Source organism: Atractosteus spatula, chromosome 12 (assembly GCF_055471065.1).
Source record: "Atractosteus spatula isolate fAtrSpa1 chromosome 12, fAtrSpa1.hap1, whole genome shotgun sequence".
Lineage (NCBI taxonomy): Eukaryota > Metazoa > Chordata > Actinopteri > Semionotiformes > Lepisosteidae > Atractosteus > Atractosteus spatula.
The window spans coordinates 38,901,128-38,918,332 of NC_142717.1; the positions used below are offsets into that span (position 1 = coordinate 38,901,128).

The following is a 17,205-nucleotide window of genomic DNA, read 5'->3' on the forward strand; positions in this document are numbered from 1 at the left end:
ATTTATTTATAAATCCTACATTATAATTGTGTAATGAGCATTTTTTGTCTATTTAAATTGTAAATGATTACTTAATGCAAGGTAATATCAATGTATACTTGTTTTATGGTGTCTTCTAATGTAACTGAGTACAGGTTGTAAGCAGTTTGTTCATGTGATTTTATTGATAGTGATCAGTGTTATTATATAATATGAACGTTTAGTGCTATGGTAGTTGTGATAAATCTTTTAGGTGGCTAACATTGGGCCCAGTAACCAAATGGAGATTGTTTTGACACCATGCTGTCATTGTGTATGGACAGCTGTCATTTTCATGAGTGCTACAAGAATGTTCAATACATGCTAAAGACTGAAGAGAAACCTTATCTAAATTAGAAAATTCTGAACTCCAATAGACCAAGTGAATTGTTGCCCAGAATTTTTCATTAAAGTACAGTATGTTGAAAGGCTTTTACACTTGTCCATGCAGTTCATCCCTGGAGACAGCCCTAGTAGGTAGGTTGTGTTGGGTCTTTTAGACTTGTGTGCCGCAAGACAAGGTCAGTGCACACCTCTAATGCAAAAGGGATTTTTAATTATGTGCAGTAAAATTGATCTAATTGACGAACTGTCAATGTTAATGATGTTCTTCCATACAAAGAATTCACTTGAAATCCCTGAAATCCCACCACACTGACTCGCTGCTTTCCAGCAGGTTATTTCTTTAGCTTGTAATACATCATGTCTTTGACTTGTTAAGAGTTTACAGTGTACAGAAATGTGTATATATGGTATTTAGTATGTTCATCTGTTTACTTATTTGCTAATCATTTTTTTGTTCCATAGCTAAGATGACCATGACGATTCTGTTCACTAGGATGATCAATGGGATTTAAAAACTGCCCTCCAATCGAGTCGAATGAAGCTGAATTGAAAATTGGTTCTGAACACTCATGCATGAGCAGCTGTTCACAGTTCCTATAAAGAATCAGATCATGGGAACAGCTGAACTCACATTTTAAATTTGGTTTTATATTCAGTCGTTGCTTTAACAAATTTGGTAACTGCAAAAATTTAGATTAACGTGAATATTTACAATATAATTTAATAGCATGCCTTCCTTAATTATATCCAGGGTGTTGTTGCTTAATTACTCGGTTTCACAATGGTTTTGCTACACACAGTTCAATAAAATACCAGTTTAGCTTTGTTGAAACCTAATTCCAAATTACCTACTAGTTAAGCTGTTCACAAGGTCTGATCATCATCAAAAAGAGAATTTGCAGTGCACAGGCATTCACAACCAAGTTTCATTTTTGGAAACCTGAAAGGCTGAATTTATACAGTAATGCTTTTCAATTAAAGGGTGATTTTGAAATTTCATCTCAGTGTCACAGCCAACAGTTATGTTGTTGTTGTCTTGTGTGTAGTTCTAGAGATGCAAACAGAGATGAAACCTTCTGTAAGACTGCTGTGACATTTGTGAAGCCAGCTGTCATATCATAATCTTCAATTCTGTTGTGACTTTGAAAACTGTTTTAGGAAGCTTGAGATCTTTCCTTGTTCTTCTATCGAATTACATCTTTCAAAGCCATTATCGGAAATTGATTGACCTCCTGCTTGTCAACTGTTGAAGGTTTATCCCCTGGGGAGAGGAAAACCTATGTAGTCATTTTATGTAATTGTTATGCTTGTTGTTTTCCGCTTCTGTGATTTTATAAACCTTGGATGAGGGAGAACGTTAGACAGTTTCCACTTCCACATACGTTCCTTGCATGCTTTTGGTTTTTTTGTTTGCTCCCAGTCAGCGTCAGAAGTAGTTTAGAAGCAGCCCATGAAAAGTGGGGATCGAGCGGCGGAGATCCCAAGGCAGCGTGGCTTACAAGCTCAACACGCGCTGCGGCAGGTTTAACCAGGAGTGTAGCTGCTCCAGCGCGGCGCGGTGCTGCGTGCGCGATCAGTATTAATCAGCCCGTCTGTCTGTCTGTCTGTGTGTGTGCAGTTGAAGAACCTGAGCTTTGAAGAGCTGCAGATGCGCCTGAGCGCCCTGGACCCCATGATGGAACGTGAGATCGAGGAGCTGAGGCAGCGCTACACCGCCAAGAGGCAGCCCATCCTGGACGCCATGGACGCCAAGAAGCGCCGGCAGCAGAACTTCTGAGCCCCCGCCCCTGGACTGCAGGAGCCCAGGGTGCACCGGGAGAGCCGAAGGGTGTGCTCCATCTCGTTCCTCCCCGCGTGCCGGTCCTCCTCATCCAGTACCACATGGACAGCACCAGGAACCTGCCGCAGAACGTCACAAATTACTTAAGATTTCTTACAAAAATGCTCATTGGAAGAGGCATTCGGGGGCGGTGGGGGGGGGTTTATTCCTCTTTCAACAATTTCCTTTGTTGTCATTAGCAACAACTAAGTCTTCAACACCTCCTGCTGGTTTTTCATTCGGTATGAATTTGGGGGATTCCAGAAAGATCGAAACCAAAGAGAAACATGAAGGAAGCTGTTACACAGTCACAGTCGTAGTCCAAGATGAATTTGAATTTGGGTGCCTTAAAGTTTCAAGTCTAGTTTTGTGGGCTGCACAAACACAGTGACCCATAGGTAGTACAGAACTGCGATGTATAGGGTGGAGAGTGTTTGGGAATTTCAAGACTGTAGAATGTTATAAATGTAAAAAAAAAACTTTTAGGTGGGTACTTTGCAAAATTCATGAGTATCTTTGAGGGACCAACTAAAATTTTAATCATGGCTTTGGCCACTTGAAGTGGATTTCTGAAATGAGTATTGCTGACATTTATTTAAAAAAAACATTGTTCATATCAGTTGATGTGCTGAAGAGCATTGTTTCCATCAGTCAAGTTCACGTTTCCCCTTTACCTGATGTCCTGTAGAGCCTATTTATGCTTTCATAATAAGCTATGCACTTTTTTCATGCAAATGTTTAAAACTGGATTTTGTTTCTTGTGGTCAAAGAATGATAACATTTGCTTTTTTTAAAGCCTATTATCTCCCTCCCCTTTTCTGCCCAAAGCTGTCTACTGAAAAGTAAAACAACTCACTCTTTGCTTGTGATGTTGAATCTACATTGCTTTCTGCCACGGCGCCTCATTCTTACAGCACTGCAACATTTTTACATAGAATATCATTTTTTTAAATTGTGTTTTTATTACTCGAGTGATATTCCCTCCTGGGATGCTGAAGTTTATAATGCAAATTAAAATTTCCCAGAATTAAAATCACAAGTTTGTATGTCTTGCGGAATACTCCATAACCTTTTTTTCTTTTGAAATCTTGAAACATTTACTTTGAGTAGATATTTTTAGAAATCAATATATCTTAAGACACTCAAGCCCATGGGACAGACTTAGGAAGGTTCTGTAAATTGTGCAGCTTTCTTCTAAACATTGTCTGAAAGTTTCCAAAGAAGCACAGAAATCACCAGAAATCAGTGTATTCTTTTGTTATTATAAGGAGGCCTATCCTTATGCTGAAGTTTCTATATTTCCAAATGTCATGCACTTTTTTGAACTCAGGGTTTGTTTTTTTTTAAACACTATTTTCTGAATACTGTTCCTTCTCTGCTCAGTGTTTTAGATAATGGGAATCATTCTTGGTAAAAAGCTCGTTTTTGTGTCTTCATTGGCTGATTTAAATTGCTCTGAAGTTTTGTTTCTAAACAGTGATAATGATGTCTGATTTTTTTTTTTAGTTTTCTCCTGTAAATTTAGTGAAACAAATAGTGCATGCTATTTATAAGGTATAATCCTGTGCTAAACCCTTACTTGTTTTAATAGGAAAGGATGTAAAATACATACTTTAGAATGCTTCTAAATGCTCTTTTCCTCTTTAAATGTTATTTCTAGAGATCAATGAGCTACTTAAACAGTGCTTTTGTTGCAGCTGAATATTTTGATGTTGCCGTTTTGTTTGTTTTTTTATTTTTAGAAATATTTACGCAACTTAGTAATCCTTTGCACCTTACCCTATATTCAGAAACTGAAGAACATGGACTTCACCTCTGACTGAGAAATAAATGTGCTTACACACTTATTTCAAGTGTGTAACTAAATTCAAGTGGAGAAACTCTGATGGATCTTTCCTGGACCACTTATAAAGCTGATTGATTACTGCTGGTTTAAAAAAATCACTTTAGCTTGTCTCTAATGAATGACTGTGATGCTCAGTGGCTGTAATTTTTAGCAAAAATTGTTTTTCTTTCATCTCCAGGTTAGCATAATCAGCACTGATGGAAAGAGGACAAACAATTCCTTGAACTTCAGTTTAGTTGTGTTCCAGTAAATGTTACATAGACTTCAAAAAAGGACTTACAAAGGCAGCTTTTCAGTATCCATGGAAATCAGTTGCATGAGTACATTATTGTCTGGGATGAGTTCTGTTTCTTTACTTCAGGGGGCATTCTTTTAGAGTATGTTTGTAGAACCTCCTGCACTGTGATATCTGTTCTTGACACTCCAGTTGGCATGTAGTTCCTGGCAAACAGGTTCGTGGGGGTGTTTGTGAAACAGCGTTGTGGAAAGAAACTAGGCTCATTTGACATGCTTTAGTGATCCTGTTGGGTGGCACAGTAGTTAGCATTGCTCCCTTGCAGTGCTGCAGCCCTGGGTTCAATTCCAGCCCTGGGGTGCTGTCTGTCTGTGTGGAGTTTGTATGTTCTCCCTGTCTTGGGTTTCCTCTCACAGTCCAGACATGCTGGTAGGCTAGTTGGCTTCTTTAAAAATTGTGTCCGTGTGTCCGTGTGTCCGTGTGTCCGTGTGTCCGTGTGTCCGTGTGTCCGTGTGTCCGCCCTGTGATGGCCTGGCGTTCCATCCAGGGTGAATCCTGCCTTGTGCCCGTTACCTGCCAGTCTAGGCTCTGGCCCCACCTCATCCCTGTACTGGATGATGCAGTTAGAAAATGGATGGAAGTGTTTCTGTTGAATTTCAGTCTTCTTATTGTGGAAACAAAATGTTGTTATGGCTGCACTTGCAGGACTTTCAACAACCTCACCAGACAAGGAAGAGTTTTTCCTGGACTAGAGACCTACAGTGTAGCTCTTTCCACTGTGGTTTGAGTGATTTAGTTGTAGGTATAGACGTTTTGTAGTAAGCTGAGTTACAGTCTGTCTTTTCCAGACTTGGTTTGTGTTAATAAATATCTTTTAAGGTTAAAAACTAAATTTGGCTGCTCTGCTCTGATTTGGACAGCATCCCCTCAGTTTGTCATTTTAGCAACTGGTGCATTTATTTGCAAACAAGCCCACAGAATTTGATGTTCGCAGCATGGTTGCAAGCAGCTCACATGATGAGCTGACTTTTAGAATGGCCACATCTTCAGGCAGAATCCTTTGTTCAAACCATTGGACCTTCATTGGGTAAGAGAATTCTGAAAGCTATGGGTTATAGAGGATCGTAATCTAATTCTGTGATATAGTCTGTAAGTAACACATTGATTTAAAGCATTGACTGTCACACATTGAGCCTTTACCATCTCAATTAAAGCTCAGTAGGTTTTGCTCACATTGACAGATCTACACTTTGCTGTAATAGTTTTAGGACTGTGTTCTCAAAGTCGTTGATCAGTGAGAGCACCTTTGTAGGTGTGAATTTTGTTTCTCAAGCTCTCTTAAAAGCTTACACAGACGTCTTAAGGGAGCTGACAGTGTGAATACCTTACTGGTGCCATATACAATGTGGAACTTTGTGTTGTTCAGTAACGCTGCAGTACATGTACTGTACCAAGAACAGGTGATCATCCTGGAGCTTGCAACCTTTGGTGAACTATGTATGGAAACCGGCTTTCATCCAAATTACAAGCAGAAATAAATTTCTTTCCCAGCTGTAGCTTTGTTTCTGTGGAATGCCACATGCTTTTGGAGTATATTTCAGTATCGCCCATAAAAAGTTTCCTGCAAATTTCTTGTAAACCCACTTTGCAACATCAATGCAAATCTATTTGTATGGCTTAAAAATCTCCTTCTTGTCAATAATACATGTACATTGCTCTCCACTGACAATCACTGATAAAAGTGTCAGGCAAAATGGATAAGCACAGTAGTAGCTCAAGGATAAAAAAGATACAATAAAGACCTTCAGAGGACTACAGCAGAAGAAAAGGTTGATGGACCGTCTAAATATATGAAACTTAATATTGTATGTCTTTCTAAGGTAGACAGTGGCATTACAAACATAGTTTTCAACTGTGCATGTTTCAATAGAAATTGTTTGAAATTCTCCCCCATGTTATTTAGTATTACTCATACTCCTACTACATACCATTTTTGTTAATGTACAGTAGTTAACAGTTCTCTTAATGGAAATCTGTATTAACAGTCGTGCGACGCTGCACTCCATTTCGATTTTGCATTATGCTTACAGGTTGTGTGCTCAATTAAAAATTGGACTTTGCCAGAACGTAGTTTGCAAGCAGTTCCATTTGGACTGATGGCACATTCAGCCTCTCCATGTCAGGAAATCTCCAGTGACTGGTCGTGTGACGATCAAGGCTTGGTATCGCCTTGGTTTGTGTGTGACATCAGCCAACATAGAATTGCCCGTTTATGAACCGTGTAAAAAAATTGAAACGGATGTGTAACTTCTTAAGGGAGACACTAACTTATTTTCTGAGATGTATTTTCCTACAAGACGCATTAAAGAACTCCACCCTCTTCGCTGGTCTGCCTTGCTTTGTTTGAGAATACAAAAGTTCCCAGAGTAATAATTGTCTCAGTGTGTTCACTGTGCATTCCTTCTACACAAGCATGCGTTGAGCTGGATTTCAAAGGGAATTATTAACTGTGCCAGCAATATCGTGTCGCATACAGCAAGAAGACGGGGAACCCCCCTCCCTCTGAAGTCCAGTGCTCTAATGAATGCTGCTGCTGTACCTCTGGAACGTCATTGCCTGGCCAGTGTCCAGAGCATGGAGGATTGTGTGCACACGTGTGGGAGGGATGGATCTGCTCAGGAGTGTGTGGAGCAAAATAGCAAGGAAGGCCTTTATAAACATTGCTGAAAATCAGCAGGGACATGACCTCTAGCCCCTTCAACACATGCTGTTGCTTCTGTACCACTTCATTTCACAAGAAAATGCCCGGCCTTCCCACAGCCCCTCGTACCAAAGCACTCCTGAGGTGGATGAACAGGGGAAGATGTTATATAAAGGCTTTTTCTTGCTTTTTCAGTGGGGTTGTTAAAAATCTTTCATATTCTTGGGAGGGGTTTCAAGAACAAAAAAAAACACTGACCGTTTCAAATTTTTTCAACACTTTGACATTTCTAACAGCTCTTTTACTCTCATATTTCTTCACAAATTTGCTTTTAAAAAAGTGCAGTACTGCTTATGATGTCTGTAGCTCCTAAATGCTTTTTGGGACAGAAGCCTCTTGAGGTCCTTGTTGCTGTGGTTAAAACTGGAAATCGAAGTGCATCTAGGTCTGCTTTTCATTCTGAGCTAGCTCTCTAGTGACGCAGGGGCGCTGTGGATCCAGAGAGTCATTAAACAGAAGGTACACTGTTTTATTTAAATTAAGGATTCAGGTGCTAATTGCAGCATGCAGCTGACTCGGAACAGGCCACCGGGACAGCACTTACCCTGCTTCGGAAGACGTTAGGAACTATTCTTTATTTTGAGATCAGTATAGGCATGTGGGTTATGGAAAGCAAGATGTTTTGTTTTCTGTACACAAAGGAGGACTGTAATAAAAAGAAGTTCAGTACTTTAATGGAGGATGTTGGAAAAAATAGACTTCCCATCATTTGTTTTCAGATCCACCTTTGCACCCTGTCTTCAGTAAAGTCTTAATAATTTTTCATCTCGCATATTTTTTGCTTTCAGATCATTCAGAAGTTCATCGGAACAAAACGTTCCTTGAACTGAAATATTTGGTTCCTCAGGAAACACCACTGTTGTTATTTTTTTTTAAACAAGTGCATGAATTTTAGTATATTCGTGTAATGCATTATTTATTTTCCTTCTACATAACACTTTATGTGATTTAGTCCATGTTTCAGCTCAAATTCAAAATGAATAGATCCTGTCGATTCATGGACATCTATTTTATTGTCTCGGTGCGCAGCCAAAAAAAAATGTACCTCTTCCAGCGCAGGACACTTGGAACCAGACTCGGACAGAACCAGAACAGGACCGGGGTTTCTGAAGCAATTCTGGGGTGACGGGGAGCCAGAAAAGTTAAAAAGCGTAGCTGACCGGAAGCACATCTGGAGGAGAAACAAAGCAGAAGCTTTTGTTTGCTGAGTTGGGGGTCAAAAAAGAGCAGCTGAAGCTCCTAATCGCATGATTACACGATGTCCAGTGGCTATTGTGGGCAATTTTTTACTTAACAAATATACTGTAATAATGGAGCTTTGGAGACACTTTACTGTATGTAATCTTTCTTCCGTGTGTTTCAGAGCCACTTCTAGCTTTGTATACAACAGCGCCTGAGTGGTTATCCGAAGATTTTAATGTCGAAAACCTCTTTCTTCACAGTTCTGGCCCTGCGTTCACACCAGGAAGGTGGAATCCAGATATGCTGTTGCTGCAGTCCTGCTCTGCTGCTCACATGGTAATCCTCTCTGGAAAAACAGTTGTTCCAGAGGCGGTCGAATTCTGGAAACGGGAGATCAAAGTGCATATACAGTGTAGATAAATTGTAAAAAAAGCATGCGAAATAAAAAAAACAGTCTCCTTTCATTCATCAACAATACCCTTTCTTTCATCTGGAGCTCCAGGTGACTGGTAGCTGTCAAGATTGTGATGAGGAACGGGTCCGTTTTGTACTTCTCCAGCGCAAACAGGGAAACACCAACCAGAGGATACCAGTTGAAACGTAAGTGGAAGTGCATTTAAACCTGAGAACAGGAGGTGCTTCTTTACCCAAAGGGTTGTGGGAGCGTGGAACAAGCTGCCCAGCGATACCTTGGTTTCCCTCAAGAAGCAGCTGGATGACATTCTTAGAGGAATAAACTAAATACCAAACAGCCAGATGCACTGAATGGCCCCTTCTACTCTCTGCAATCTTCTCATGTTCTAAGATGATACCTCCTGCTTTATAATTAAAAGTTATTTGTTATGAATGATCTCAGCAGTCTGAGCATAGCGGTAAAATAAATGAAAACACCTCAGGCAGCAAAGCAGGAGAAATCGATGGGTCTATGTGCTGGCGGTGACTGATACATTGAAAATTCAAACGCCCATCACCTATTTCTCCAGCTTTCTGGATGGAAGGTGAATTTGAAACTGTTTTACAGACAGATTCATAATTCTACAGCGGTCAGTTTTTCAATAAAGCACTGCTTCCACAGAACTCTGATCTGGGAGAAATCGAAATCTGTGGAAACGTTGCTGTAGAACTCCAAGATTTCAACAAAAGAAGAGGCGATGTTTCCTTTCTCACTTGTGCCATCCCAGTCTTCCTGGGCTGGATCGGTTTCTCTGCAGTGGTAGACACTGCTGTACCAGAAGTCAATAAAAATGTATTGATGCCCCAGTAGAGTTAATTTATGGTGCTTCTGCAATATATAGCACCAAAGTAAAATAACTTTACAATTTAGACCCCCTCAAGCTCAAACAATACATTTAGCACACAGGAAAACTGCACATATTGATTTAACGGTCGTGTGGTACAGACCGAATACCAGAATACCAGTATAATGGTGTTCTCTGTGCTGTAATAAGATTACATTCTCAAGCTGAGTACAACAGATAATTAAAAAGGAAATCAATTGTAAACAAGTCCCTAAAAATCCAATATTAAATTCAATTTTTATATAATAGATTGCCCTTGTAATACATCTGAAGTACACTATTGTGCTAAATGTATTATTTGAACAGGAGGGGTATAAATCATGAAGTTATTCTTAACTGCTTAGGAACTAATTTACTCTTATGATACTAGCAACAAAAGCACCTACACAACAGGGCACTACATCTCATATTGCAATAAGCGTTTTTCTGATCAAATTAAAACACAAGTCCATTTAAAATAAGTAGTCAAAATATCATTAGTTTTAACACAGCAGAACTTTCTTTAAATTTTTAATTTGGGAATTTGTTTTTAATCCTGGGCATTGCAAATCAATTGTATAATAACATTAAGAATAATTTAACCAAGTGTTATTCAAGCGGTGGACTACTTGGAACTCATATTCTGTATGTTTTCTGTAGAATATTATCTGAAACATTATTATAAAGAGTGTGAGTTATTCAAGATAAGGAAAATATATGGAAAATGTAAACTTTATTAAATAATTAAATCTGTTGTTTTCTTATGATCATCTACAAATTACGTTCAAGAGCCGATGTAGTGTCTTCTTCCTTTTGTCATGGTTTGGAGATTGTAATATGTGAAAAATTACAGCACATTTTAAATTAAAGCATCTAGAAATGTGGTCCCATTACTTTCAGAAACACTCTTCAATGGTCACTCAAGTACTCTTCCGTAAACAAAAATAAACCCGAAGGGCGATAAGGCTTTAACATCCTTTTTGATAGGTGCTGGCTGTCTACTGGACAACATTAAGATCATCATGCAACATCTGAACAGTGTACACAGTTACAGGACCCACACCAAGTTGATATTCATGAACAGCATTTTTTGTTGGTTTCACGTGGTTGAACACACAAGACTCGGGTCCTTCAAGAGACCATAAACTCTTACGGTAGGCTGCTGTGTGCGTTTCGTTGTCTGTGTTTATTCATGGAAGCAGAGCGCAGCTACAGGCCGGGGCCGAGCCTCAACAGTGCCTTTCCTCCTCACAGGCGCCGCCGTTCCTGAGAGCGCTCTAGTGTATCGACTCGTTCAGGCTGTGCTCGCTGGGCGAGCTGCGGCTCATGTTGGACAGGCTGGCCATCAGGGACTTCACCTTGTGTGCGTAGTAGTTGCGCAGGTTAACGGAGGGAACCTCCTTCATGCCCTCGTCGAAGTCGCAGCTCCGCATGGCGATCTCCAGCTGCTTCTGCCTCTTGTAGAAGTGGGAGAACTTGTTGAAGATGAGTGTGATGGGCAGCACCACCACCAGGATGCCCGCTAAGATGCAGGCGGAAGCGGTGAGCTTGCCGGCGATGGTCCGGGGGACCACATCTCCGTAGCCCACCGTGGTCATGCTCACCGTGGCCCACCACCAGCAGGCGGGGATGGTGGCCAGCCCCTCGTTCTCCTCCTTCTCGATGGTGTAGGCCATGACGGAGAAGAAGGAGACCCCCACGGACAGGTACAGCAGCAGCAGCCCCACCTCTTTGTAGCTGTTCTTCAGGGTGGCCCCCAGAGACCGGAGGCCGGTGGAATGGCGGGCCAGCTTCAGGATCCGGAAGATTCTCATCAGCCTCAGGACCTGCGCCACGCGGCCCAGGTTGGCCAGGGCCGGGCTGCTCTCCACCACCAGGTTGATGACGAGGGTCAGGTAGAACGGCAGGATGGACATGAGGTCTATGAGATTCAGGGGGTGCTCGAAGAAGCGCAGCAGGTCGGGGGCCACGGAGAACCTGGCCACCAGCTCGAGGGTGAACCACCCTATGCCAAAGTGCTCCACCATCTCGAACCTGGGGTCCTCCAGGGGCTGCCCCTCGCCGTCGGCAAGCATGAAGTCAGCCATGCTGTTCATGCACATGGTGGCTATAGACCCCAGGACCACAAGTATGGAGAGCACACTGAATATCCTGCTGGCGATCGAATAGCCCGGGTTGTCAAGCATTAACCAGATCCTCCTCCTCGCGCTGCCCAGGGGCTGCTTGTCGAACTTGGAAGCGTCGTTGTAGAACTCCAGGATCTCGTCAAACGAAGACGTGGTGCTTTCCTCCTCGCTTTTGTCATCCCAGTCTTCCTGGACCGGCTCCATTTTCCTGCAGTGGTAGACGTTGCTGCAGCAGGAGTCGATGAAGAATTCGTTGATGCCCCAGTATTCTATTTCCTGGCTGAAAGAGAAGATGCATAGCTCAGCCATGACGTGCAGACGGCCGGTGTTGTAGAAGTTCAACACGTAAGGGAAAAGCGCGGGATTTCTGTCGAAGTAGAACTCCTTCTCGGCGTCGTCGTAATCGTCGCACAGCTCCAGAATCGACTCCTTGGACTGGCACCGCAGCAACCGAGCCAGCCTGGTGTCCGGAAACCGGGACAGCGTGTTGGACGTGAGCCGTTTCTTAAACCCCCCCACGTTTATGCAGATGACGCTGTCTTCGAAATCGGCCCCGCTGAGATCCTCCAGACTCTGGCCTGTCATGGTGGAGAGCGGAATGCGGGCACGCAGGGCCACCGCGCCGACTGAAAAAAAAAAAAAACAACCCAGAATGAATGGTCTGTAAAACACACACGTGCAGGTGGTACAACAGCAGAGACTGCTGCAGCTGAGGAGACAAATGCCGTTGACAATTACAAAGGCTTTCTCTTCTTTAAGGTAATTCCCTTCTGTGCATGTGTCGATCATCTATTACCACACAAGCGTTCTGTTTTGGGATCCCCTGCTTCGCTGAAACACAGCAGTAAAAAAAAACAAAAGCAAGCCATAACTGTTAACTTTAGATTCGCCGCCGATTTCAGCTTTATCGCCTTTAAGTGGAGCACGGCTGGAATAAAACCAAGACCCGCGCCTCTCATGGCACCGCTCCTCGGTTCGCAATTTAATATCTGCACGAGTCACTAAATTAAAAAAATCATAATGGCAAAAGTTACAAATGTAAAATTAAGTGCTAGCCTTTGTCCGACGTCTTAGCCCCCTTCAAACTTGTCGAACGGTGTTTTCAAACAACTTTACATAGTCTCCTTTCCTTTCTTTTTCCTCCACAATAAAATAAAGCATTTCGAAACGCTTCACGGTGATGTTCGACATCGCCAAGTTAAATATGAAAGACCTCGTTAAAAAGCGCTCACCTTGATCGCAGCCTTTTTTCCTTATGACGTGCTCTTACGAATCCAGCCGACCAGCTCCATAGAGACCCGGGGACATTATCCTGTCCTCAAGTTGAAGGCGAGCAGAGGTGTCCAGTCCCGACTAAAGGTTCTTCTTCGAGGACGAGGAGGTTCCAATGTCTGCATGCGTCCCAGCCCCGATGCGAGGCTTTCCCGGCAGCCAGCGCGATCCTTCTCTGCACTGAAAGAATTCACTGTTGTGGACTAATTGCTGTTGTTTTATGCCGTCAAAGAAGATTCCCCATCCCCGGAGACCGGAGCTTAGCAGGGCGACACGCTCCCCACAGGCTTCGTGCGCAGGGAGTTTTCGCGGCGCCGCGGTCTCCTCTGGTCCCGGCTGCTCGGCAACACGGCCGGCTGTTTAGAAACCCATTACAACCTCTCCGTGGTGCTGAAAGGGACAGCTCCGAGCTCCGGGCTCCGGGCTCCGAGACTCGAGTCGTGAATTCCTCCGCAGCTAAGTGGGAAATACCGTAACCTCCTCAGATTCCGCGTGTGCGAGTTCCTTTCTATATAAAAAAAAAGAACAACAAGACAGCAGCACTTCAAATCTTTTATATTTTATGACAAATATTATTCTAGTTGTTTGTTTTTTTTAACATAATCGCAGTGAGGTACTACGAATATATGAATGCTATTGTTCATTCACTTCGTTAATAATCCAGTGGAACATTTCCTTCAGGGATCTATGCGCGTCTGCGGCTTGGACAGATGAAAGTATTCATAGTAATGGGTAGATCTTTGTGTGGAAGTTGGTTGAAGATTAAGTTCACACGTCAGTAAAACCCTTTTCTTTCAGAGGGAATCCTGGTTACTGATGAAGCTAAACAAATTCCAGCGCGCAGGTGATCTTGTGAGATTTTTCTGACGGACGCATAGGAAATCATATATTCCGTTCGTGTGCCTTCGTTCTTGCCTACGAGTGTCTCCAGAGGGTTTAACTGAGCTCCGGGTGCTGGCGGATAGAATAATGTAACACTTCAACGAAACAGACGCGGATAATGATGCGACAAGGAAAGGAACGCGTACTAACAGACATAATTAATAACTGAAAATGTGTTTTTTATTATCTGCGTAATAGGAAGGGAAATCTGTATCTGACCAACAGGGCGTAGCCAAACTACAGGATTATATACTACACCCTCATCAACTTAATGCGCCCTCAAAACGATGACACCACCGAGGTTTTATGCACTCGAACGTGTAAAACTGCATAGCGCTGTCCGCTGGAAATCGTGTTTATACCGCGGTTTACAAATACTAGACCTGCTAGAGTCTCTGGCACAGCAGACAGCACACATAAAGGGCAGCGCGTTACACGTTACTGAAGACTGGAAAAACAGCATCAGGATTAGCCCAGATACAGTATAAATCGAAAAACAAAGTATTCTGAACAGTTTAAAGAACGGGCTATGATTTATCAGCTGATGCGTTTGCAGTCAGGCCATCGAATGGGTCGACATCGGTGTGAGATTGCCCGATTGGAATGGGCTGGGTGGTACCAGCTGCACCCTCCAGGAGATTAAATGGCTCAGGAGGTACCATCCAGTAAGTACCACCTGGCCCACTTCATGGTCTGATCATAAACAGATCAGGTGGATTTGTCAAAAACGTCAATACTAACTGTCAGTTAACCCTGTAAAATGGGTCTGATAACTCATCCATCTTTTATAAAAACTTTGGATAAAGCAGAATAGGTATACAATGTAGTCATTTCAATTGACTTAAAATATCACTGAAGTCTTCAAAATAATGGGAGGAAAACTTCAGACATGCAGGGCCTTGCAAAAGTATTCACACCTTTACACAGTTTTCACATTGTTTTTCTGAAAGGCTTGCAGTCATGACACTCCTTAGGAGCAATTTACTACTCCATTCATTCAAAGCAAAAAAAAAACCCAGAAAGAAGTAAGTATATAATATTCAGGTGGGTAGCTGCGTCAGCATGCGTAGTCTGCAAAGGAACAAGTAATAGGTTTATTCCATCCTGAAAAGAGAAGAGAGAAAACACAATGTTTTGGCTTGTGAATATATAATATTGAAAGAAAACTAGAACAATGATCGCATACGTATACAAACTCATTTGCTGTAGCAAACTTTAATTAATCTGGATACACAAAATTACCTTAATGAGCCACGCAATTAGTTAAACGGCCTCTGTCTGTGTGCAGTAATGGTGTTCCACATGATTTCGGCATAAATACATTTATCTCTGTAAGGTCCCTCAGTCAGGTAGTGATTTTAAAGCAAATCTTTAGCCATGAAGATCAAGGAGTTTTCAAAGAACACAGGGATAAAATTGTAGAAAGCCACAGATGAGGAGACGAATGTAAAACATTGGAAAGACCCACAGTATCTCTTTGAGCACAGTGAGGCAATCGTTAAGAAGTGAACTGCACCCAGACTCGCCTCCGAACGGAGCAGCCGGGAAGGAGGAAACTGCAGAGCGAGGCCACTGTGAGGACAGCGGTGACTTTGAAAGAGCGACAGCTAGGAGGCTGAGATGGGAGAAGACGTCCATGAGGCACCAATATCCCAGCCAGGATGGAATTGAAACAAAACATCTCAATGATAATGGCAGTGTAGTGAGATAGTTCTGCTTCTCAGTTCCCAGCAGCAGACACTGGGAAGCTTGTCAACACTGATGGGATCATAAATGGAGCAAAGTACTGGCTGATCAGAGAGATAAACCTGTGTCAGACTAAAGCTAGGACACAAATTCACCTTTCAACAGGACAAAGACGCAAACGCTACAATGCAGAGGTTTCAGAATACGAAAGTGAACGTGTCTGAGTGGTCCAGTCCTGACTATTAGAAATCAGTGGCAAAACTCTGACATTTGTACAGTAAATACACAAAATGGGACTCCATAGGATGGGTCTGAATACTATTCCAAGGCACTGTGAACACAAATTCATATTGCAAAACATGTAATAATAACAATGATTAATACACATGTTTAGATGTCACAGTTTGTGGTGTCTTCTCGTATTCTGCTTTGAGATTATTATCACTTTTGACCATCAGTACAGTAAGTGAAATTTGTGAGGCAAATGCTGTGAAGATACCAAAAGCTACTTTTATTTAGCAAAAGTTACCAAAAGCTACAGGACTTAACTCAGGAGCGTCCACAACATGCGCTAGGGCAGTTGTGTGTGACAACTTAAAACTATGTGAGAAGATTAAATATGTTCATTCCAGAAAACAATTGATTCAATTGTGTATATTGGAGCTCCAGTAAGAAAAGAATAGAGTATAGACCAGTAAAGACCAGAGTCTTGCATTGTTACACAAGGGGAAGTTTACCTCGTGACTTTGGAAGCTGACTTTAGATTCTGTATCCACACCTCTAATTAATTGTAAAACTGTGAATAGTTTGAGCATCTTTCAGATTTGTGGGCCAGCAGTTCTCAAAAGTGAGACGTCATTGGAACCAGTGACCTCATCTGCGAATCTGAGATGACAAAAATACCAAAGACATCTGTGCAGTCTTAGTCCACAGGTTTTCTCTTGCAATGATCAGTGTATCAATTACCTGCTGCTGTGATCATTCATGCAGAGTTTTGCTGCCTGCCTCCATGCTACAGACCTTTCCAGCTTCCTGTCAGTACCTTTTAGATCTGTCTGTGCTCCACAAGACAGCATGTGCTATAATAATAGGAGTGAACATGAGCTATTGTCCTCTCTCTTGAAATTAACATGACAGCTCCTACCTGTGCATTACTCAGGCAGATGGGTCAATAATATTTGGACTGGAAGATTTTTTTTCATTTTGTGTATGAACAAAATGCTTTTTGACAACTCAAAGCTTTCACAAACGGGGCAATTCCTAAAGCTAATTGCTCCAGCAGCTGCCAGACCTGTTCTGACTGCTGCTTTCAGATACCATGTTACAGTTCTCAGGTCCTGGGGAATGTTATTTTTTTTCTAGGACTAGATCAAGTGGATTCAGCTGCAGAATGTGTCAGTGCTTTAAAATCTCTGGGATGTATCCTAACAGTCTTGACAGAAAACATCTGTCTCTCCCCTTATGTTGCACATCATGGTCATTTACACATACTGTACTTTTGTCTCTACACAGTCCAAAAGGCATTCTGCATTAAAGGCATGGATAATTAGCAATGACAGCACAGAGCATGCATTGCAGTATGAGTTTTCTGTGCCAGATTGCATTCCACATAGATTTTCCACTGCACTATGGGAATCAGATTATGTGTGTCACTATCACACAATTAGTATGCCAAACCTACTGTATACTTGTCTTGCAAGAAGCGTAATTCACTTTAATGTAGGTATAGTGAGTATGAAGTCATTAGTCTTAGTTT

At 42.1% G+C, this 17,205-nt stretch overlaps 2 protein-coding genes across 2 annotated transcripts in view; one reads left to right on the forward strand and one right to left on the reverse strand.

The window, feature by feature from the left end:
- stk3 (serine/threonine kinase 3 (STE20 homolog, yeast)) overlaps nucleotides 1–6,641 on the forward strand; it is an 87,535-nt gene extending 80,894 nt beyond the window's left edge. The window contains exon 11 of the mRNA XM_088929287.1: nucleotides 1,982–6,641. Coding sequence (XP_088785413.1) covers nucleotides 1,982–2,140 — 159 coding nt within the window. The 3' untranslated portion in view covers nucleotides 2,141–6,641. The remainder of the gene's footprint in view (nucleotides 1–1,981) is intronic.
- Nucleotides 6,642–10,202: 3,561 nt separating this feature from the next.
- kcns2 (potassium voltage-gated channel modifier subfamily S member 2) lies at nucleotides 10,203–13,578 on the reverse strand. Its single transcript, XM_088929158.1, has 2 exons — nucleotides 12,842–13,578; nucleotides 10,203–12,235 (listed from the first exon to the last, which is right to left on the reverse strand). Exon 2 carries the CDS (start codon nucleotides 12,192–12,194, stop codon nucleotides 10,761–10,763), a length of 1,434 nt encoding a protein of 477 aa, XP_088785284.1. The 5' UTR covers nucleotides 12,195–12,235; nucleotides 12,842–13,578; the 3' UTR covers nucleotides 10,203–10,760.
- Nucleotides 13,579–17,205: the final 3,627 nt, after the last annotated feature.